The sequence below is a fragment of the Schistocerca americana genome, chromosome X (assembly GCF_021461395.2).
Source record: "Schistocerca americana isolate TAMUIC-IGC-003095 chromosome X, iqSchAmer2.1, whole genome shotgun sequence".
Classification (NCBI taxonomy): Eukaryota; Metazoa; Arthropoda; class Insecta; order Orthoptera; family Acrididae; genus Schistocerca; species Schistocerca americana.
Window position 1 is genome coordinate 799,295,248 of NC_060130.1, and position 24,900 is coordinate 799,320,147.

A 24,900-nucleotide genomic window follows, 5' to 3' on the forward strand; every position below is an offset into this window, starting at 1 on the left:
GTGCACACTCCTCTGTGCCACACATGTCTACTGCTAAATTACCACAGGCTTTGCATTCCACTGTTTGACTTTAAGTGTGCAATTAAGGCACTGGTACAGCATTTTCTGCTGCAAGTCATAAAAGAAGAACTCTTCAGCTAGACTGTGGTAGTGCACCACTTCACCCTACAGGGGATCCTTTATTGTAGTGACAGACTGATCTGTAGCGGAGAACAAGATCTACGATAGACTGAACGATGACAATTTGGTTACAAGCTGGCAAAACCAACAAATGTGAATGCAAAATGAAGATTCTGGCCGTAGACTAATTTCCAGCACAGCCCGACATCAATATTCACGGTTGCCAACAATGCCTTCATGTTTAATACACATTATTACGACAACATGTGGACCTTACATAGTGACTAGTTCAGTATATTTTTCAATTGTGTGAGAAATCTGTCATAGTCAACATTTCCTTAATACTTTTCATTATAAATTACAACAAATGAAACATAAACCATGAAAGGTTGTATTACATCATATACATTTCCAATAAGGACTATGATGCATATTCTACACAAATATTGTTTATCAAGCCAGTACTGACCATGTTAGCCGAAAGCACCAATACGCTGCTTCCTGGACTCAGGTAGGCACGCTGGCCCCAGATCAAATCCACCTGGCAGATTAACGATGTGGGCCACTGTGCCAGCTAGCCTGGATGTGGTGTTTAGGCGGTTTTCCACATCCCACTAGGTTAATACCAGGCTGGTCCCCGCGTTCAACCTACTATAATTCCGTCCCAGGGGGTACAGGGTGGCGGCAGGAAGGGCATCCGGCCACTCCTTAACATTAACCTTGCCAAATCCGATCCTAACCATGCTGACCCTTCAAAATCGTGGGACAACAGCACAAGCAAAAGAAAGAAAAAAAAGACTGTTTATCAAGTCAGTGGGAGGGGGTAGGGGTGGGAGAGCACTTTATAACTCTTTTCCCATATATTGTTCCTCCTGTATCCATGTCCTACTGAATACAACAAATTACACCATCTCCTGTTGAACACCTAGTTGGTAAACCACCTATTAAGTACTGGCAACAAATTAGCCAATTTCGAAAATTAGTGGCTATGAAAATTTGTTGCACTGTCCCTGGTAAAGCTTATAATCAAAGTAATCTCAGCAAACACAAAAAAACAATGGCTGTATGGAAATACCACGGGAAAAAAAAATAGAATGCAGATGCAGAAAAAAAAGGTACGAAGAGAGCAACACATGCCTTTGTATAATTCTAGATTGTTATTTACATATAAAAAAGTTTTCCCAAATTAACAAACAGTTATGGGGATGGTGTGCCCCATTCATCTCATACTAAATAGATGAAATATGAGTGTGTATTTCAAAGCTGCAGAATAGTTAAATAGCTATGATTGTGGACTGCAACTACCCCATGACCATTTTTACATTAAAAAAAAAACAATTTATCAGGAAAACAAACAAGATCATAGCACGCAGGCTTTCATGGGCAGTATTTACACCCTTAGAGATTCTTGTTTTATGGACACAATGTTGTTGTCTACAGCATATATCTGTGCCTAACGTTTGGTGCCGTACAGAAACCTGCCCTAGACCACAGATTAAGGTCCATAAAATGTTAATTACCAATGCCTTAAAAAAATAAAAATGGGCTGCATGCGCCATTACAATGTTACCATGGATACATACGAATTAAGTGCATGAATTTTTTACCGTTAATTTGTTATTTAACGTACAACATATTCACATGCACTCCAATTAGGGTTATCTGACAATTCAGTAACTCTATAATTTCTTCAAGAATGAAACAGTTAATGAAAATGCCATTACCAACACTACCTACAGTAAAAGTTACCCATACAGAAGAGAGAAGTTTCACTTTTCTGTATATTATACAATAACTTACCCAGTGGGTTAAGGACAGAGCGAATAGTGGACAGCCAGGTTGAAGTTGATGTCCCTGTAGGTAACAACTTCCTACGACTCTCAGCTGTTTTGGAATGGTAAATAGGCCTACTTGTGACGTCCGATGATACATTTTTTTTACGAGATTGAAACCCAGATCGTGCATCCGCATCGTCAGATTCCGAACTTTCCAGTCCTGATGAATAATCTGCATAACGGCCTCTGAATTCTGCACGTTCTCTCACTTCCCCAGTTGCTCTCTCCAATAGACTTCTACGTGCTGGTCGAATAACTGGTACTCTGAACGCATTAACAATGCAAGGATCTTGTATGTCTGGTGCTGCGCGTGAATTTCTATGCGGTACGTTGCTCGGCGGAAAGTGCGAACTTCTTCTCTTCTTTCTACCACCTCTGTTCGAAGATGCTGTTCCTGCTTCGTCGGTATCTTCTTCTGAGCTTAATGTTGAAAGCCTTAATGTTGCTAGTCTTGTCCTAATATCCGATTTCGTATGCTTATCCTCATCTTCAGATAAAAGTTGTTGAAGCCGCTTAATATAAACATTTCGGGAGTACTGTGTCACTGGCCCCACATGATATCCGAATCTTAGCAACTCAGCCCTAATTTCTTCATTTGAAAGCTGACTGATATCGGCCATAATTTTCACACTAACGTTTCTTCAAACTCAGTGGTCTCACACTATCCAGCACAGCTACGTCATTTCTGGAATATATTAAATACCTTTCACACCAAACGACGAAAATAAATTAGCAACCATTCGTTTGAACCAACATACAAACTCAACATTCACAAACAACTTCTCCACAGACACTATAACATGCTGCAAATGTCGCAGATAACACCACAACTGTTTATGCTTGCGTTCGTATGTTGTCTGTGGGTGCTTGTTAACACGTTGGCTTGACGTGAAAACAGATGACAATGATGTTGATGTAGAGCCGTGTTGTATTTTGTACTTGCGTGCGACAGTGTAAATACACCTTCCCCGGACCACTACTGAAAATGCAAAAAATTTGTAATATAGTTCGTGTGTTTTAATGACTTATTGATAAACTTATATGGAGACTGTTGTGTTTATTGGATAACCAGCGCGATTTGTATTGTAAATGCAGTATCGAACTACAGTTACCTCGTTAGTAATTGGAGAGTGATTTGTTAAACTTTACAAGAGAAAGAAAAGAAAATGGATATCACGTCGTTATTTAAAGCCTGCGTCAAAACTGTACGGACAAAAAATAAAGCGTTTGGAATAGCCATTGACAAGTCACGAATTTTGCCTCGGCATTCAGAGAAGAGCGATTATACAATTAAGGTGAAGGAGCTGATGGAACAAATCACGCGCTTAAGACTTTTCTTGTTAAAACACAGAAAAGCATACTTAAATTTTACGAGTCATTTATGCGATTCGCCAAGAATGACGGATGAGGAGCGTGATGAGATCGAGGTTGGTGCTGAACGCATCATTGGCAACTCTTCGTACCTGATCACCAAACTGAAACGCGAGTGGAAAAACAATGTTGGTCCATCGCAGTTAATGGAGCATCACCGAATCGCGTTAGACCTAGTGGAAACATATTTGAAGGTTCGTAAAGGTAACTGAAAGAGCGTAATTACTTGCATAATTTACCAGTAAATTTTTTGTTGTCCTTGTCATTTTTGATTCAAAACCGTAACCTCTTTACACTCTTGTCAGCAGTTCTTTGTTGAATCTACCCTTGCATGCAATATGCTGTACCAAAGAAAGGTATAAGCTACCCATAAATAAAAACTAATATAGCAAAAAAAAAGTACCTATACTCCTGCTTTTCTTAATCCAGAAACGGAAAGCAACTCTTAGAATTCACACAAAATTCACTAATAGTAATAATAAATTATTACTATTATTAAGTAGCATCCAGGTCACCAAGATTTTGATGCAGGGCTTTTCCTTACTAATGCATATAAGTAAAAAATTTACGTACTATTACGTTACCAGCTTACAGGAGAAAGTGTACAACTGACAAATGAAATGAAACTGAAGCTGCAAGTTCTATACAAAACATGCTGCAACAGTATTACACTACTAACACTGATCAAAACACCAGAATTCCACTTACACTCTCACCAGTGTCGCTGGTGTTACTGTCTTCTTTTAATCTGCAACTTATGCTAATAGCTCATATATTCTTCACTGTTATAAAAGCTTCTGCGTGTCACCATTTCATTTAATTAATTCATGTACATATACAGTTGTGTTATTTGTTTGTTCTTTGTGGCAACACACTAAACAAAAGTTCAGTAGCGCCACTTTTTGGTAAGAGCATTGCCATTCATTTTTCCAAGTGGGATTTGCCCATATTTATTGTCTCGTGTATTTATTACCATAACTGTATACTATTTAAAAGCCTTTCAGGAAATGTAAGTTTACAGATGTAGATTTCTAGCAAGGTAAAGATTTTGAATTCTTTAAAAATTTCCGTGCATGTTATGGTTTTGATACCCACATTAATCTGCAACAGAACCTCATACCACAGTAAACTACATGTAGAAAAATAAACTGGAAGTAAATGTTTCTCTGTCTCAATATATTTTTAGTATTATTGTAATGTTACAACTTCTTAATTTGCTTTATGTATTTCTAGATGAGTTTCCTTTCATATACTGCGGTTTCACTGGATTTTTTAATATTTTTTTCACTTATAAGAAATTTGTGTGTAAAGCCTGCATGCCGAATGGCTCCAAAACTTCAATGCCACGTTAGATTCTTCACTGCATTTTCAGTGTTGAAATTCATACTGTTTTTTTCAGCCTTTATTTTTGTTAATTGGTCAACATTCATCATCATACCAATTTTTAAAAAATGCTACCTCCTGTATCATAAATGGGCCAATCATTGGTACTGTGTGTTTTAAGATCATTGAAACCTAACACTTAACTGAGTACCAGGTAATACAGTCTGTGGTCAGAAAATGCTTAAAAATAGAGCCTAAATCATCCATAGGCCATTCCCTAAATACCATGAAAAATAATTTAGAGAGGAATAAATCATGGCAGGTAAACGGAGGCGTCCGATCCCACCCGTGAGCTTTGATCCGTGGCATAAGGGTTTTGTGGTGTGTGACATCATGACAGCGCAGAGTTTAGTTTGAGTGTGTTGTGTTTGCAGATGTAGTCTTGTAGCGGTTGGTGGTGTCCTTTGGTGGTGTGTGTATGGTCCACGTGTTATGGGTTCATTTGGGTGTCGGTGCTTGAGGCATTCGTTTCTCGGTCGTGACTGTTGTAGAAGAACGGAAATTGGTTTCAGTGATTAAGAATTAAGTTTCTGTTGTGTTTATATTATTGCAGTGTTGTTTGCTGTTTGTCATGTGCTAAGTCGTTTAATTCAATTTGTGGCTTCTTTTGTTAGGTATGGATATGACTTATAAGTTTAATAGTCCACGTCTGCGGGCTGAAATGGGGGACAAGATGTTGTCCGTCATTTGTTTCTGCAACTTGAGCTTGTGGCGGAGATAGTGAAATGCAGTGTTAGCAAGCAGAATCTGCGGTTGGCCAGAGTTCTGGTGTTCCGGACCAGGGATTGTTGGTGGATTTTTGTTTTTGGGGACAGGGTGAAGGTTGGGGGGGGGGGGGGGCGAGCATTGGTAGATTGTGGGTGGGTTGGCAGTTTGTTTTGGTTGTATTTTGTGTGTGTGTGTGTGTGTGTGTGTGTGTGTGTGTGTGTGTGTGTGAGGGAGAGAGAGAGAGAGAGAGAGAGAGAGAGAGAGAGAGAGAGAGAGACAGAGAGACAGACACTGTGGTGCCTCACCTAGTGTGTAGCGCCAGAACTTTTTTGTGGTAAGTAGTCTTTTTTTGCACCTATTGTTCACATGTTATGATGTTCGGTGGGGTTTTTCAGTGTTGTCGGTTCGGTGTTATTTACTGCATGTGTTGGCAGTTGATGTTGTCATATCGGCACTTTTGGTTGATTTATGTATCATAGGGGAAGTACTCGATTTCAGTTGTTTTCGTATCGTCTGTTGTATTTAGGCTATATAGGTCATGGGAAGTGTCCAGTATTCCAATGCGCTGTCATAGCTATGTGTGTTCTGGTATCGTGAGCTGCTGTTGACCTATATAGGTCAAGGGAAGTTTTTGATTCCTGTGTGTCATCATAGCTGTTCTGGAATCGTGAGCTGCTGTTGACACGTGAGTGTAATGGAATTTGGGAATTTTGTGGCGCTTATTATGTCATCGTTTTGTGTGGTTTGGGATCGTGCTGTGTGTCTGTATGTGTTATTATTTAGTTTGTCCCCACCCAAAATCCCCCCAATTTCCCACACTGGTACCGTTAGTTTAATTGTATTTTTGGAGGGAGATGTGTTTGTTGTCATGTTTATGTATTGACATCATAGGCACCGTATTGGAGATGTCAAGAATAGTCATTTCCGCCAAATTGGTGACGTCATGGGTCAAAACAGACGGGTGAAATCTAACGCTTCTGTTATCTCATAATGACAGATTACTTAAAAGTCAATAAACAGCCCACAATTCTCTTTATTGTTATATGTAGCACTGAAAATAAGTTTTAGAAAGTCACACATTGCAGTTTCATTGATCCCCCCCCCCTTTCTAAAACATAGTATTAAAACACAAGTACATCTATTCTTTAGTACAGCTCAAGTGTTTAAGATCCTTACCAAGTAGGTCTGTCAACAAGTACTGAAAGAATTAATTAGTTTGCTACTTGGACCATTACTATAACACATAACAAAAGCATAGCAATGGTGCCCAGGAAACCGAAAAGGGAAATTGTGATTGTTGACTTTTCCAATTAATACTGCTGACAAAACGCTGTCAGGTTTTTAACCAGTATCAGAATTGAAAAACCACAACATTTTGACAAATATCACACTCATCATCTTCTGGCTGATTGTCATTGATTTCAGCAGAACATAATAATTATGACACTCATTGAAACGTCACTTTTGTACCACTGCCACTTGGCAGGACCCTGAGAGCTTTTTGTCATAAAATAGCAGTTGTTGGAAAGATGTGGTTGTTCTCACAGAACTGTAATAAGGAAATTTTGAGAACTGGTACTCAAGGTAGTCTTAAAATACGAGGGCTATCCACAAAGTACATTACATTTTGGAATTGAAAATAAATAAAGTATTGGAATTTTTTTTTATTATATACAGATGAAAGCCACACTTAAATACTACTTTTCTACATAGTTACCATTTAAATTAAGGCACTTATCATAGCGATGGACGAGCTTGAAAATTACTTCGTCGTAAAATTCGGCCGCCTGCGCCTTCAACCACGTGGTTACCTCTTTTGGGACAGAAAAGGTGTGATTTTTGTGGATTTCCTGGAAAGAGCCACTACAATAAACTCTCAAAGGTACTTCCAAACTCTGCACAACCTCAGAAGAGCAATACAAAACAAGCGCAGGGGAAACTTCCTGGCACATTAAAACTGTGTGCCCGACCGAGACTCGAACTCGGGACCTTTGCCTTTCGCGGGCAAGTGCTCTACCATCTGAGCTACCGAAGCACGACTCACGCCCGGTCCTCACACCTTTACTTCTGCCAGTATCTCATCTCCTACCTTCCAAACTTTACAGAAGCTCTCCTGTGAACCTTGCAGAACTAGCACTCCTGAAAGAAAGGATATTGTGGAGACATGGCTTAGCCACAGCCTGGGGGATGTTTCCAGAATGAGATTTTCACTCTTCACTGGAGTGTGCGCTGATATGAAACTTCCTGGCAGATTAAAACTGTGTGCCCGACCAAGACTCGAACTCAGGAAGGTAGGAGACGAGATACTGGCAGAAGTAAAGCTGTGAGGACCGGGCGTGAGTCGTGCTTCGGTAGCTCAGATGGTAGAGCACTTGCTCGCGAAAGGCAAAGGTCCCGAGTTCGAGTCTCGGTCGGGCACACAGTTTTAATCTGCCAAGAAGTTTCATATCAGCGCACACTCCGCTGCAGAGTGAAAATCTCATTCTGGAAGCGCAGGGGAAAGTTGGGCTCAAAGATCTTGCTGATTCACGACAACGCCCGGGCCCACACGGCAAATGTGACTCGTGAAGTTCTCGAATCTTTTAAGTGGGAGTTGTTTCCTCATCCGCTGTACAGTCCCGACCTGGCACCGAGCGACTTCCACTTATTCTCAGCAATGAAGAAGTGGTTGGCTATGCAGCGTTTTGATGACAACCCACAGCTTCAAGAAGAGGTAACCACGTGGTTGAAGGCGCAGGCGGCCGAATTTTACGATGAAGGAATTTCCAAGCTCGTCCATCGCTATGATAAGTGCCTTAATTTAAATGGCAACTATGTAGAAAAGTAGTATTTAAGTGTGGCTTTCATCTGTATATAATAAAAAAAAATTCCAATACTTTATGTATTTTTAATTCCAAAACGTAATGAAATTTGTGGATAGCCTTCGTGTACGGTGTTCTTGCACATTGGTTATGAGAAAAAGGTAACTGAAATCACACAATTTATGGACGTCAACAGACAATCATATTCCCCCCCCCCCCTTGCCCTCATTTTCTCCAATACACATGGAATAAAACAGGGAATGTCTAATATTGGTACGAAGTATGCTAGCCACACAATGTCTGTGGTCAGCAGGGTACAACTGGTGTAAATCATGAGCAACATACCACACTGGTGTTGAAGCCAAGATGAACAGTCCAATATAGGACACTGTGCTCCATCAAGTCAGAGACCCACCTCAAATTGGCCTACAAAAGCCACCTAAGGTCATGCACACCACATGATATTTTGAATATCCTCTCGCCGTCTTAAGCCACTGGCTTAGTCGGTCAATTTGTTTATTTTGTTCACAGTAGCAACTTGAATTTTCCAGTAGGGGAATCAAACAATAAGAGACTTCCGTAAAGTTTTCCAAAAACTAATTATATTTACAATCCAGTCCAAACGTAATCCTAAGAAGTACAGTAGTCTCACAGTAAGGGTGCCAGAGAAACAAAATGATTTAATTGTTAATTTTATACTATTAAAATTGACATAATTTTGAGGTAAAATTTACACAAACATCAGTTTTACAATTTGCAAGTGCAAAAACTAATGTGATTATTAGTCAAGAACAATTTTAGTGAGAAAAAGAAATGAACATGAAATGGTTAAGACTGACTAAGCCATTGGTGTAAGAGGGCAAGAGAATGTTCAGAATCGAAGATGGCGTGCATATGCTGTAGGTTGTGGCTTTTGTAGGCCAGCTTGAGGTTGTTTCCTGGCTCGATAGATCATGTTGATATCATCGCCCAGTTTATTCCAGTGGGAAAATCAATTTACTAAGCCAATGTTTAAACCTGCTCCAGCACAGTGTAGAAAATGATATGTTTCCTGTAATCTGTAGTTGGCAGAAGATGCTGGCTATTGATATTTCTGTGTGTCATGTAGAAAATGATGTGTTTCCTGTAATCTGTAGTTGGTAAAAGATGTTGGTTATTGATATTTCTGTCTGTCAGGTTCAGATCAGCTGTTAACATGGGTCATGTTATTATACTTGCTTGCTTCCATCCTTCCTTCCTTATTAACTTACAGACCACCCCAATCCCCATTTGTAGAAAAAAATGTAAAGCTTTTCTCAATCCAGCTGTTGGATTTTTAAATGCAATGTCATCATCTGATTGAGTTCTACATTCCTTCAACCCACAAATTGACTTAACCTATTAGTTTAAAAGGGCTAGGGACCACAGCACAACATGTCATTTTGCACTTTTCAACATAATTGCCACAAGTGAAAGAAGCAATAAATGACACAAAGAAGCTTATTACCAAAAGAGGATCGAATAATGTCTTTTGAATTTGTAGTTTAATTCAGATAGCTGTACTGCAGGTGCAACCACAACAGAGGGATATCTATTGAGAAGCCAGATAAATGTGTAGTTCCTGAAGAGGGGCAGCAGCCTTTTCATTAGTTGCAGGGGTGACAGTGTGGATGATTAACTGATCTGGCGTTGTAACATCAAGCAAACCAGCCTTGCTGTGCTGTGCTGAAAGCAAAGGGGAACTACAACCATAATTTTTCCCAAGAGCATGCAGCTCAACTGTATGGTTAAATGGCAATGGCATCTTCTTTGGGTAAAATGTTTCGGAGGTAAAATAGATCTCCATTTGTCCACAGCTCGTGGTCGTGCAGTAGCGTTCTCGCTTCCCACGCCCGGGTTCGATTCCCGGCGGGGTCAGGGATTTTCTCTGCCTCGTGATGACCGGCCGTTGTGTGATGTCCTTAGGTTAGCTAGGTTTAAGTAGTTCTAAGTTCTAGGGGACTGATGACCATAGATGTTAAGTCCCATAGTGCTCAGAGCCATTTGAACCATTTGAGATCTCCATTTGGATTGCCAGGTGGCGACTACCCAGGAGGATGACATCATCAAGAGAAACAAAACTGACGTTGTATGGATCGTAGCATGGAATGTTAGATCCCTTAATTGTGCAGGTATGTTAGAAAATTTAAAAAGGGAACTGTATAGGCTGAAGGTAAATATAGTGGGAATTAGCAAAGTTCGTTCGTAGGAGGAACAGAATAGACAGTTATAAATGCAGAATGAAATAGAAGTAGTGCAGGAGTAGGTTTAATAATGAATAAGAAAATAGGACTGCAGATAAGCTACTATGAACAGCATAGTGAACACATTATTGTAGCCAAGATAGACACAAAGCACTGGAGTATGATAGTAGGAAAAGGAAGAGATTGAAAAATTGTAGATGAATATTGAATGAGGTAAATGTGTGAAGGAAGAAGCCATCTGGTTGAAGGAAGAAGCCACCTGGTAGAATTTTCCACAAATCATAATTTAATCATCACTAACAGCTGGTTTAAGAATGATGAAAGAAGGTTGTGTATGTGGAAAAGACCTGGAGATACCAGAACGTTTCAGATTGATTACATAATGATAAGACAGAGATTTTATATCCTGATTGTAAATTGTAACACATTTCCAGGGGCAGATGTGGATTCTGGCCACAGTTTATTGGTTATAAACTTTAGATTAAAACTAAAGAAATTGCAAAAAGGTAGGAAATTAAGAAGATGGGACTTGTATGGGTTGAAAGAACTAGACGTTGTTGAGAATTTGAAAGGGAGCATTAGGCATTCATCGACTAGAACATGGGAAAGGAATACAGTAGAAGATGAATGGGTAACTTTGAGAGGTGAAATAGTGAAGGCAGCAGAGGATCAAGTAGGTAGGAAAACAAGGCCTAGTAGAAATCCTAGGATAACACAGAAGATATTAATTTCATTTATGAAAGGAGAAAACATAAAAATGCAGCAAATGAAGCAGGCGAAAGGGAATACAAACATCTAAAACATGAGATTGACAAGAAGTGCAAAATGGCTAAGCAGGAATCGCTGAAGAAGAAATGTAAGGATTTAGAAGCATGTTTCACTAGGGGAAAGATGGATACTGCCTACAGCAAAATTAAAAGGCTTTTGGAGAAAATGGAAGAAGCTGTATGAATATCAAGAACTGAGGTGGAAAAACCAGTCCTAACCAAAGAAGGGAAAGCTGAAATGTGGAAGGAGTATATAAGGGTCTATTCAAGGGAGACAAACTTGCAGGCAGTATTATAGGAACGGAAGAGGACATAAGCGAAAATGAAATGGCAGACATGATACTGCGAGAAGAGTTTGACAGAGACCTAAGTCGAAAGAAGGCTCCAGGAGTAGATGACATTCTTTCAGAACTACTGATAGCCTTGGGAGAGCTAGCCATGGCAAAACTCTTCCATCTGGTGTGCAATATGTATGAGACAAATGAAATACCCTCCTTTAAGAATAATGTAATAATTCCAATTTCAAAGAGAGCTGGTATTGACTGGTGTGAATATTATCGAACTTCTAGTTTAATAAAGTCATAGTTGCAAAATATTAACATGAATTCTTTACCTAAGAATGGAAAAGCTAATGGAAGCCGACTGACCAGTTTGGATTCTGGAGAAATGTAGGAACACATAGGCAGTACTGACCTTATGGCTTATTTTAGAAGATAAGTTAAGGAAAGGCAAACCTATATTTATAGCATTTGTAGACTTAGAGAAAGCTTTTGACAGCATTGATTGGAATATACTCAAACTCTGAAGGTAGCATACAGGGAGCGAAAGGCTATTTATGGCTTGTATAGAAACCAAACAGTACTTACGAGAGTCGAGGGGGATGAAAGGGAAGCAGTGGTTGAGAAGAGAGGAAGACAGCGTTGTAGCCTATCACCAGTGTTATTCAGTCAGTACACTGAGCAAGGAGTAAGAGAAACAGAAGAAAAATTTGGAGTAGGAATTAAAGTTCAGGGAGAAGAAATAAAAATTTTGTTGTTCGCTGTTGACATTGTAATTCTGTCAAGGAGACAAAATGACTCAGAAGAGCAGTTGAATGTATTGGATTGCATCTTGAAAAGAGGCTATAAGATGAGCATGAACCGAAGTAAAAGAAGGGTAATGCAGTCTGATTAAATCAGGTGATGCTGAGGAAATTAAATTTGGAAACAAGACCCCTAAAGCAAATATAAGTTTTGTTATTTGACCATCAAAATTACTCATGATGGCCAAAGTAGAAAGAATATAAAATGTAGACTGACAGTGGCAAGAAAAGCATTTCTGAAGAAGAGAATTTTGTTAACATCGAATATAGATTTAAGTGTTAGGAAGTCTTATCTGAAAGTATTTGTATTGAGTGTAGCTACATATGAAAGTTCAACATAGATGATAAACAGTTTAGACAAGTAGAGAATAAAAGTTTTTGAAATGTAGTGCTAGAGAAGAATGCTGAAGATTAGGTGGGTAGATCATGTAATAAGTGAGAAGGTTCTGAATAAAATTGGTGCGAAAAGAAATTTGTGCCACAACATGACTAGAAGGAGGGATCGGTTGACAGGACAAATTTTGAGATATCAAGGGATCACTTATTTAGTACTGGAGGGAAGTGTGCGTAGTAAAAAATTTAGAGGAAGACCAAGAGATGAATCTAGTAAGCAGTTTCAAAAGGATGTAGGTTGTATTAGTAGTTATTCGGAGATGAAGAGACTTATACAAGATAGAGCAGCATAGAGAACTACATGAAAGCAGTCTTCAGACTGAAGACCACAACAACAACAATCTGACTTAGTTTACAGTCACATGTGTGTGGATGGCCACAACTTTATAAAAGGTCCTGCATTTAAGAAAACTATCAGTGAAATTAAATTCTTGGAGTGGTGATGTGTGGTCGCAATAAAAGATATAACAAAGGGCTCAAATGAACCAACTGATACTTCATGTTGACTTCATCCCATAACGTAGCAAAGTGATACCGTTTCCACAATTCTGCATCCACATTGCATGCTAAAGAGCATTTATGGCTCTCCTCATGTGTAACATCATTGGCACTGAGTAAGATGGTGCAGCAGTGGGTATGACTAGATTCATTTGATTAGATGTGAGTTCAAAGTCTCATCCTGCCATGCTGATTTAGGTTTCATATAAGGAAATTGAGGTGATCCTTTAGCAAAGACACAGCTGACTTTCTTCCCCAATCCCGGCTTGCTCCATTTCTAATGACTTCAGGTGTTACCTTCATTTAGTGTATTTAATTAGTTGTTTGTGTAATTTGTCTCATTTACCAGGCTGTGTGTGAGATTTACTCTGAACAGAAGCTTATGAGGGTCCGACGGACAGTGGAACACAAGAAACTGTCAAAATTGGAACCAGAACGTGTGTTTACCTCTCCCATAACATCAGCTTCATATTCACTAGTGCGGACGCAGCTATCAGATGACACAGAGTCAGCACAAGCACGTGATCTTGCAGCACCCATTGAGAGCATTAACGAAGAAAGTTTTGAGAACTATAATGCTGACCTGAGTGTAGAAGAACTTCAGATATTTCAGAGGGAAAACTTGCAGCTGTACAATGAACTAAACACTTTGGCAGATGAAATACGGCAAATTCAGAGCAGAGTAGTGCGGATTGCAGAGCTCCAGGATGTGTTTACAGAAAAGGTGCTCCAGCAGGTAAGGGAACAAACTCCCAAATGTAATTTTTCCATTTTTAAGTTAAATCATTTTGTATCTTGGGTTAGTCATTATTTTAATTTTTGTTTTTGAATGTAATTTTCCATTCAGCATTAATCCAGAGAGAGGGAATTCGTGGATGAGTGCCAGCTTCAGTGTCTGAAGAACATCTTTGCAAAAAGAATATAAATTTTAATGAGTTTTTTTATTATGCCTTTCAATCTGCAAATGTGTGCTTTATGAGCACTAATATTGTGTGTGGCAAAGTGCCCATCATGTGCCAGTATCATCACCATCCACTGCCCGATCTACAGGGTGTGTCCAGAATGTAATGTGTCGCAATTTTTTGTGATGTGACTATATTTCATAGAGTTGTCGGACCGGCTGGGAAAAGTGCTAACAGACAAGCAGCACTGCATGAAATAACCACAGAAATCACTGTGTGACATACAGTGAATGTATCCTTTAGGGCAGTGTGGTGAAATTTGGTGTTAATGAGTTATGGAAACAAACAACCAACACAAGTGCCTTTGCTAACAGCATGATATCGCCTACAATGCCTCTCCTGGGCTTGTGACCATATCAGTTCCACCATAGATAACTTGAAAACCATGGTCTGGTCAGGTGAGTCCCAGTTTGAGTTAATAAGAGCTGATGGTAGGGTTCGTGTGTGGTGCAGACCCCAGGAAGCTGTGGACCCAAGTTGTCACCAAGGCACTGTGCAAGCTCATGGTGGCTCCATAATGATGCAGGGTGTGTTTACATGGAATCATTGATTGAAAATGGTTACTTTTTGCTACTTGGAGACCATTTACAGCCACTCAAAGAACATGTAGGGGTGGTCCAGGTGTAGTGGGGACCAGGGGGTAGATGTGTCTGACCGAGGAAAAAAATGATGTTGAGGGGCAATCTGCTTGCTCTGGCAGGTGGAACAGGAGGTAACTGTGTGCCACGTCGGTGAATGCCGCATCCGTGCCCACCAGTAGACATGTTGGCAGGTCAGGCACTTGGTGAGCACAATGCCCCAGTGCCTGACGTGCGAGAGAGACAAGATGCACTGCTGGAAAGCTGTTGGGATCACAATGCTGATGCGGCCATTGTCTCCCTGGAGCAGGAGCACATCGCTGATGGTGGAGAGCTCATTGTGGTGTTACCAGTAGGCCTGGACCTCCTGTTGTTGCAGCTGCTTGTGGTCCAGCTGCCACTCACATTGCACGAGGCAGAGTACCTCGTGGTACACTGGGTTACACAGTGGTGCAGCACGCAATGAGCTCGGTGTCCAATGGAAGGTTGGCCACAGCTACCTCGGTGATGTAGTCCGGGTGGAAGCAAACTTCAGGATGTGCGTAAAATGCAGGATCTGCATCAAATCATGGCTGTGAGGGCAGTCGAACGGTATTGAACTTGATCTGTAAATTGGCCATCGACTTTAATGATGTCATTGCTATAACTTCACAGCAGAGTGTCAAAAAGTTGAAGGCAAGGGAATGCCACATGATAATAAGATTGCCAACCTGTGGTGGTCGCAGTAGACCCCACGTCTATCTGCAGTTCGACCGACACGTTGTCAGGGGCTTCTGTGAGGGATGGAGATTCGTGTAAGTCTACATCTACATACATACTCCGCAATCCACCATACGTTGCGTGGCGGAGGGTACCTCGTACCACAACTAGCATCTTCTCTCCCTGTTCCACTCCCAAACAGAACGAGGGAAAAATGACTGCCTATATGCCTCTGTACGAGCCCTAATATCTCTTATGTTATCTTTGTGGTATTTCCATGAAATATAAGTTAGCGGCAGTAAAGTTGTACTGCAGTCAGCCCCAAATGCTGACTCTCTAAATTTCCTCAGTAACGATTCACGAAAAGAACACCTCCTTTCCTCCAGAGACTCCCACCCGAGTTCCTGAAGCATTTCCGTAACACTCGCGTGATGATCAAACCTACCAATAACAAATCCAGCAGCCCACCTCTGAATGGCTTCTATGTCCTCCCTCAATCCGACCTGATAGGGATCCCAAACGCTCGAGCAGTACTCAAGAATAGGTCGTATTAGTGTTTTATAAGCGGTCTCCTTTACAGATGAACCACATCTTCCCAAAATTCTACCAATGAACCGAAGACAACTATCCGCCTTCCCCACAACTGCCATTACATACTTGTCCCAGTTCATATCGCTCTGCAATGTTACACCCAAATATTTAATCGACGTGACTGTGTCAAGCGTTACACTACTAATGGAGTATTCAAACATTACGGGATTCTTTTTCCTATTCATCTGCATTAATTTACATTTATCTATATTTAGAGTTAGCTGCCATTCTTTACACCAATCACAAATCCTGTCCAAGTCATCTTGTATCCTCCTACAGTCACTCAACGGCAACACCTTCCCATACACCACAGCATCACCAGCAAACAGCCGCACATTGCTATCCACCCTATCCAAAAGATCATTTATGTAGATAGATAACAACAGCGGACCTACCACACTTCCCTGGGGCACTCCAGATGATACCCTCACCTCCGATGAACACTCACCATCGAGGACAACGTACTGGGTTCTACTACTTAAAAAGTCTTCGAGCCACTCACATATTTGGGAACCAATCCCATATGCTCGTACCTTAGTTAGGAGTCTGCAGTGGGGCACTGAGTCAAACGTTTTCCAGAAGTCAAGGAATATGGCATCCGTCTGATACCCTTCATCCATGGTTCACAAGATATCATGTGAAATAAGGGCGAGTTGTGTTTTGCAGGAGCGATGCTTTCTAACCAGAATTTCCTAGGGTTTTCAGCAAGATCTTTTGCTAAGGTATGACAGTGGTGGTGGTTGTATGCTTCGCGCATCGCTCTTTTTACAGCACCACGAATCTCTACTAACTTTTGCCTGTGCTCATTCTCCCGATCTTTCTTGTACTGCGAGTGCAACTGTCTTTGCTTCCTGAGCATTCTCCAAATTGCGCTGTTAAACGACAGTGGGTCTTTTCCATCCGTAACCCACTTTTTCAGCACATACTTGACCAATGTGTGATTTACAATGTATTTAAAATTGCCCATAATTCTTCCACGTCCATCTCACTAAATGGGATGCTAAGAACTGCTTATCTGCTCTTTCTAGTAAGAATACTCTCCTAGCCTTCTTGACCGACTTTTTAACTTTCGTAACCATAGTCGTAATGTCAACATCATGATCACTAATCCCTGTCTCAACACTGACACCATTGATGAGGTCTGGTCTGTTCGTGGCTACCAGATCTAAAATATTTCCATTATGCGTTGGCTGTCGATTTAGCTGCTCAAGACAGTTTTCAGATAATGTGTTCAAAAGTAATTCACATGACAGCTTGTCTGTACCACCTGTAATGAATCCATAGACATCCCAGTCCATACTAGGTAGGTTGAAGTCGCCTCCGACTAATATAGCGTGATCCGGTTACTTCTGCTATACAGAGTATAGACTCACTTTGATTGATTCTAGAACTGTCACGGTGAAACCTGGTGGCCGGTAATAACACCCAATAATTAACTTTATTTCTCTTAGCCCTGTTAAACGTGTCCAGATAACTTTACAATCACACTCTACTTCGACCTCAGTAGACACAATATTTTTGTCAACTGCAATGAAGACACCACCTCATACGGTGTCTAATCTGTCTTTGGGGGGTTGGGGTTGTTTTGGGGAAGGAGACCAGACAGCGAGGTCATCGGCCTCATCAGATTAGGGAAGGACGGGGAAGGAAGTCGGCCGTGCCCTTTGAAAGGAACCATCCCGGCATTTGCCTGGAGCGATTTAGGGAAATCACGGAAAACCTAAATCAGAATGGCCGGACGCGGGATTGAACCGTCGTCCTCCCGAATGCGGGTCCAGTGTCTAACCACTGTGCTACCTCGCTCGGTCTAATCTGTCTTTCTGATACACGTTCTAACCCTCACTAAATATTTCAGAACTTCCTATCTCAGGGTTCAGCCAGGTCTCAGTCCCGAGAATAATTTGCGCGCCACACGCTTCCTGGAGGACAGTAAATTCAGGAACTTTATTCCGAACACACTGAAAATTTACTGCTAATATGTTGATAGCTGACGTGTCTTTACACTGAGCGCGTCCTGATTTCCCTGCCTGCACGTCGACTGGTGAGTGTTCATCAGGACACCTCGCACTACTGCCTAGCCTAAAAAAAAACTCGTGCACGCCACAAGTACAAGCAGGGAAGCACAGATTAAATATAGGATACGTCTGGGAACAGGTCCACCCTGTCATCCATCTCCACATCTGATGGGCCCATACATTCACAGTTGATGTTCATTTTCAGCACTGCTTGGCTCACTTCAGCCCTGTGTCTGGATTTCCCACAAAAAGTGCACATAGCTCACCATTAGTGGCACTGGTGTCTCTGGTGAGTAATAAAACACTATCTGCAGGAAGGGAACTGTTGAGGGTGGCTTCTGGCTGCTGAGTCTGCGTGCATCTGCGTGAATCTGACCTGGATTGTGGGGGGGGGGGGGGCCTTGACTGTGGCAGAGGGCAGCTTGTTGGCCTTGTGGCATTATGGGTGCTGCAAGGTGGCTGATGATGTGAGAGCCTGTTCAAAAGCTCTGCTAATGGAGAGACATGTTTCTAAGGAAGGGTCCTTCAATTTAATGAGATTCGTGCATAGTCCTTCAAGAGGGGGCATGCACAAGAATCATGTCCCAGACCAAGGAAGTTCCCATATGACAGTTTACACTGAGGATTACTATGCTGGAAATAGCAGTCATGAGATAAACTCTGGAAGTAGGTGATCCTTAGGTGGTAAGACTGTCTGTTAAGTTTACAGCAGCTGAAAAACTTATGGCAGACTATGCAACATGCACCTTGGAGTCAAAATATTCGAACAAACTGCAATTCAAAATGTCATAAGGCAGAGTGTGGAGTTCCACTTCTGGGTAAGTTGTGGCAGAAGATGGTAAATGTACGGGCCCACATGTGCCAGAAAACAGGTGCGCTGCCGGGCATCACCTGTGATGCCATGGGCTAAGAAGTGCTGTTCCATGAGTGCGGCATAGTTCACCCCTGGCCCTACAGTCTTTTCAAACTGCTGGAATGGTTGGGGCACACTCCGAAAGTCCTTAGCCACAGAGTCAATCCATTGATGAGCTCTAGAGGTGATGTGGAGATGGCTGCTGGCCGCTCGATCAGGAGTTCATGAGGCTGCTGCATCTGCTGGAAAGTAACAGCACCTGAGCAGAGACATCAACCAATCCTGTAATGCTGGAAGCAAAGTGACAGTAAGTGTACTTGAAAGTAGAAGAAAATAAGATTCCGATTTTAGGAATGGTTTCCCAATCGGCACCTGGCCCAGGGAACACTCTCGGAGTGAACTCATTGAAAATAGTTTGGGCACTGGCTGGCCTAAATACTGCCCGGGTGCTGGGGTACTGTAGATACTACTTTCTGTCACATGGTACCCAGAGAAGAAAATCCCCACAGGACCACTGACCTCTGGTGGCGCTTGGGTTGCTACGTGGTGGCCAGGAAGTGTGCGGCCATCCTTTGTCCATCTTCTGAACAGCTGTTCCGTGCAAGGCCAGTGCCCACATAACTTGTCTGTTGTTGATTGCTGGCTGAATAGGCATAAGGCCTTTACACAGAAATTTTCCATAATCATGGAGTACAGGATCGAAAGTAACGTGAAGTCAGTGCAAGAAAAAACACCATACAAAGTGCACCTTTTATTGCTCTGTGCTGCACACATTTAAACTTAGCCTTATGACTTTTGTTTAGTAATACCGATTTAGTGTATCTGTATTGGGTTGCTTTGTGGGGGTAAGGCATGGATTTTAGTAGCTAAATTTCCTGAGTATTCTTCACTTTTGTTTTGACACTGATTCATGCCACAGCCACAGAATGGCATGTGTGTACCGGGGCTCCTCCTTGTGCTCTGCATGGCTGTAAGTTACGCGGGTCATACAGAAAGTACTTTACGTGCCACTGCCAGAATTCTTTTATGGTAAGTTCCTTTTTGCAGATAGGCAAATGGCATTTTGGTTGTTTGCAATGACATTTTCGCCTTTTTGTTGCTTTTCTTAAGTCCATGCCACATCTCTGGCCATTCATATTAGGTTGTCAGGTTACATTACTTTCTAAAAAACTTTTTGGTATCCACATTAAATGTCAACAGTATTACGTACAATTAGTTTCACAATGACTTAATGTCATCCTCAAGTGTTTACATATAACTAATTTAATATTGGTTCATTAAAACACACTGTCTCCCAATGTTTGGATGCCGAGTATCTTAACGAAGCAATGTTATGGTCTCCCAGTGTTCAAATGTCGTGTATTTTAACAAATCAGTGTTAAACTAGTTATCTTTTCCACTTGAGGATGTGATTAAATAATTGTGAAACTGGTTGTGTGTGATCCTGTAGTAAAGGAACTGCTAACAGCTAATGCAGCCACCAAAAAGTTTTTTAGAAGATTTTTAATAGTTTCTTTTAAAAAATTTAAAATATTTTATCATGTACCCAAACTGTGGATGCCCAAACCGTAAAATCATGTCATCTGTGAGTGCATATTTATGGATTAGTTTTTTTTAAGGCCCTGTTTACCTCAAATCTTACCAGCTGACCCCCACATGTTTGATGCCTCCCCCCCGCATAGGCTCTCTCATATTACTGGTTAAATTTGTTAATGTATCCACATGACTGGTATGGTTTTGTCATATGCAATTAAGATATGTCCTGTTGTTGGTTTACAGACTTAACAGACTTATGTTTGTTTATTTTGTTTGGTGAGCTATGTAATATTTATTAATTGTTACACTAGCACCTGAAGATAAAATTAGTGTCCTGAAACTTTGGTAGTGTATATGCCTGAATCCAAATAAAGGAACTTTATATTATTCGTTATGAACACTTTCCCAAGACCTCATATCACCTGAAATATTCATTTCTGACCGTTGATTCCTTACCTAATTGTACTTGGTTTAGGATTCTTTGCAATCATTGTTGTTATGGGCTGGCAGATTTGGAGTTCCCTGATAGCTCTGATGTAGGTGGCAACAAAGATCTGATATGCGTGACAACAAAGTGTGGAACTTGTGTTGCAGTGCATTTGAAATCTTGTCAACACTGCTTTCATTAGAACATTCTTTTTTCTTTCTTCTTCTTTCTCTCGTCTCCTGTCTCTCTTCTCTTCTCCTCACCCCTCCCCAAACTGTGCCTGCAGTTGTCACTGGTAGAAATTTTTCACTGTCTGAGAAAGGCTCTGAGAGGGGCTATCTTTCAGGTGCACTGATGCTCAACAGTCCTTCCTTCCTTTCTGGTACCCGTTATCCAGCCTTTGTTTTGTCAATAGTAGTCTGGTAGGTCTCCAGTTTTGAAGATAACCAACCATACCTTTATAAGGCCTTTGGGCTAGTATGATGATGGGGTAGCCACTCCCAAAGACATTTGAAAGCTACTGCCAGCCGCCCCCCCACCCCACTCTGGGAGGAATCCATGTACCCCCTCTGGTTGCATCTAGTATAATAGCATGATCAAATTTCATGTCGTTTTTCAAGTGTTTGCGCATTGTTTATATAAGGCAGCCTGATATTTATCTAGATGAATATGGGGAAACCACATCCAGGATGGCCAGCACACTGGTCCCAGTAATCCCAAGGCAGATTCAATCCAAGGCCAGCACACCAACCCATGTCCCAGAAGGGATGTTTTAACACATTTGACTATCTGGGAGCATACCAGAGCTCAAAAGTAGCTGCCGTATTGTAGATATGAAATTTTTGTGCGTGGTTTATTGGTTCTGAATCAAATAGATATTTTTTTCAGAATGATAAATGTTCTCTGCAAACATTCCATTTGTGTTCACAGGCTTATATTATATTGCCTATTTAGAAATCCCATTGCCTGCTTTTTGCAAAGGTCACAACTCCCATTTTGTGAATGTAATACTTGGTTTGCACAGTAATTTGGTATCTTGTCGGAAATTTGAAAGCAATTACATATTTCCAGTCAATACGAGGTGTATTGCTAAGGGCACTCTTAAAATGCTTAAGCTTGCTAATTTATGGAAGTTATGTCAGGTACAAAATTATATTTACAGTAGACGTGTTGTATGAATGCTGATCAAATTAGAACAACAATAAAATGTGAGATTCATTTTTGGAAGGTTTAAGATGCAAATCCTTGGTTTCCTTAAATCAGTTGAGACAAAATCCTGCTTTGTACCTTGTCCATCTAATTGTGTTGCAGTATTAATTGAGTGAAATATTGATTTGCTCTCAAAATCATGTATTATTTTCTTTTTACAGGAAGAAGAAATTGAACGCATTTCAACAACTGTGATTGGGTCTACAGAGAATGTGAAGGAAGGAAATGAACAGCTACATCAGCTCATGCAAAAGAGTGCAGGTCTTCGTGCATGGGCACTGTTCTTTTTCATTGTCATGTCCTTCTCCCTGTTGTTTCTGCACTGGTACCATGACTGACTGTTGTTGCTATTCTATGAGTTTATTGCGGTTTGGCACTTGGACAGGAAGAAGCATGGAAGATGTGTGGTATATTTCACCCTTTATTCAAGGAAGATTGCATACCATCTACACACTTTCATCATACGAAATGTTAATAATTGATGAAACCAATACTGATGTTTACAAATATATGCATTTGAATACCTCATGTTTATATTCTGTATGTCAAGAAGCTGTTACTTATTTCTCAGTGCATATATATTTTGTGGTAACAATGCTCAAATTTGTGGTTCTTGTATTTTGAAATGACACTTAGTGTTTCTCTTGGTTTTATACTTGTGGAATTATTGAATAATTCATTTTGAAGAAATGTACATTTTTGGAGTGTAACTTTTGCTGTTTTTTCTAAATACTTATTCAGAATTCTGTACTTTAGGTAATTTTCTGTTTGTCTTTTTACACTGTATTACACCAGTTACAAGGACAACCTCTTAACAGAAAAGTGTTATCTCATGAGATGTCGTAGGCCACAATAGTATCAATGAATTATTAATAATAATAATAATAATAATAATAAGGGAAGAAACTGAAGCATATTTATGTTCCAGATGTTAATCTTTCTGATCAGAAAATGTAATTAATTTAAGCCTCTGCTTCTCTGTAATTCAATGCCTTTCTCTTATTGTGCGGAACATGTACCTGACAGCTTAAGAGTATTGTTTATGTCTGAAAGAATCATCAGCAGTGGTTTCTTAGTGTCATAGCAAACATAATCTACATCATTTGATTCAGGTACAGGAGACATGTCAAAACTGTGGTAAAATTTCACTATGAACATAGAATAGCTGATGTTAACAGCATCATAATAAAGTTTTAAACATGGCTGTGTGATCAGCGACCGTTTACAAATTAATGTTAAAGCAATTACAGTCCTCGGTCACAAAAATTAAGTATTTTGACCTGGTTTCGGCACCTCTGTGAGTGCCTTCATCAGAAATTAACCATTCAAATTGTCTTACAAAAGAAGTACAAAATTATGGGAAATTTTTTTTATATAAAAGTGTAAGTACTGAATGACAGTACAAGAAAGAAACAGTACTTACATGTCACGTATAAAATAAATCTCAAGCGACAAAGCTTTAGTCACAAAATGTTTTAAAGTAGAATGCGTGGAAAGCAAGCCACTATGGGCTGCTTGTATATGTCGAGCTACAGGTAGCATCAGACTGAGGCGCCCGTGTTAACAACTGTGTGCAGGTGAACATTGCACCAAGAGTGCCATCTAGCAGCCGCAAGTACAAACTGGCTACTTAACATTCAAATGAAAAGACGAATATTAGATGAACATTATTCAGTACATGAAGTAAAAGACAATATTTTGTTTGACAGCAGCAGACAAGGTAACATTTTGCCTACATCAGAGCATAGAAGTACAGTTTAAAGGATGAAAACACCATTATATAAAATACAAAGAGAGCTGAATGACACAGCCTTTAGAAAAAAAATATAACATGAAATGCAGCCAATATAAACCATTTAATAAACAAAAAATTATGAGTCAACATAGATAGAAAAAACATTTCAGTAACTGCATGAGGAAACCTGAAATCAGATATCAAGTAACGACTTTATACTGTAGAAGAAGTTTTTAATACGTAATTGTAGCTGCTCATTGAGAAAGAGGCTACCATTTTGAGAAAGATGTTTAAAAATTTCTAATTCTTCTAGGATATCTAATGTATACCCTTTCCTCTCGGTGTGCTAAATGTTGATATTGTGAACAGATTTAGGCATGTGACCTGTAACCAAAAGGTGGTCTGCAAAAGACAAATTTTGGGTGCTAGTGTCATTTTTTCTTAAAAGATGTTCTTTATATCTGGTTGTAAAAGCACACCCTGTTTGTCCTATGTAGTAAGAAGAGCATGTGCTGCGAAAAATCTTATAGATGCCAGAGTTTTCCAATGGGGAACGAGTCGATTTTAAATTATGAATCCAGTTTTTTTTTCCCTTCTCTTTTTTTACTTTTAAATGTTAAGTAGCCTATTTATATTTGTGGCTATTAGATGGTACTCTTGGGGTAATATTCACCTGCCCGCAATTGCTAATGTGGGCACCTCAGTCTGTTGATACCTGTGGCTTGACATGTATGAGTAGCCCATAGTGGCTCATCTCCCGTGTAATTTTTTTAAAAATGTTGCGACTAAAGTTTTTCACTTGATATTTATTTTATATGTGACATGGAAGTACTGTTTCTTTCTTGTACCGTTAGTCAGTACTTACACTTTTATTTTTAAAAAATTCCCATAATTTTGTACTTATGTTACAGGCCAATTTGAATGTTTAATTTCTGATGAAGGCACTCATAGAAGTGCCGAAACCAGGTCAACAGACTTAATTTTCGCGCTCGAGGGCTGTAATTGCTTTAACTTAAATATAGCATAATATAATAATAATACAGTTTTGTTATATATATATATATATATATATATATATATATATATATATATATATATATATATATATATATAATT

At 40.2% G+C, this 24,900-nt stretch overlaps 2 protein-coding genes across 5 annotated transcripts in view; one reads left to right on the forward strand and one right to left on the reverse strand.

Moving 5' to 3' along the window:
* The window catches only part of LOC124555648 (inner nuclear membrane protein Man1), a 337,416-nt gene extending 334,656 nt beyond the window's left edge, over positions 1 to 2,760 (reverse strand). For 2 of the 4 annotated variants that reach the window (XR_006968574.1, XR_006968575.1), the window contains exon 1: positions 1,921 to 2,760. Coding sequence is in view for 2 of the 4 variants with exons in the window: in XM_047129632.1 (XP_046985588.1) it covers positions 1,921 to 2,575 (655 nt within the window). In the remaining 2 variants the exon portion in view is untranslated. The remainder of the gene's footprint in view (positions 1 to 1,920) is intronic. The other 2 variants (XM_047129632.1, XM_047129631.1) reach the window with 1 other exon arrangement.
* Positions 2,761 to 2,816: 56 nt separating this feature from the next.
* LOC124555649 (syntaxin-18) lies at positions 2,817 to 23,251 on the forward strand. The gene is made up of 3 exons (XM_047129633.1): positions 2,817 to 3,520; positions 13,529 to 13,915; positions 22,211 to 23,251. The coding sequence occupies exons 1-3, from the start codon at positions 3,122 to 3,124 to the stop codon at positions 22,385 to 22,387; spliced, it is 963 nt and encodes a 320-aa protein (XP_046985589.1). The 5' UTR covers positions 2,817 to 3,121; the 3' UTR covers positions 22,388 to 23,251.
* Positions 23,252 to 24,900: the final 1,649 nt, after the last annotated feature.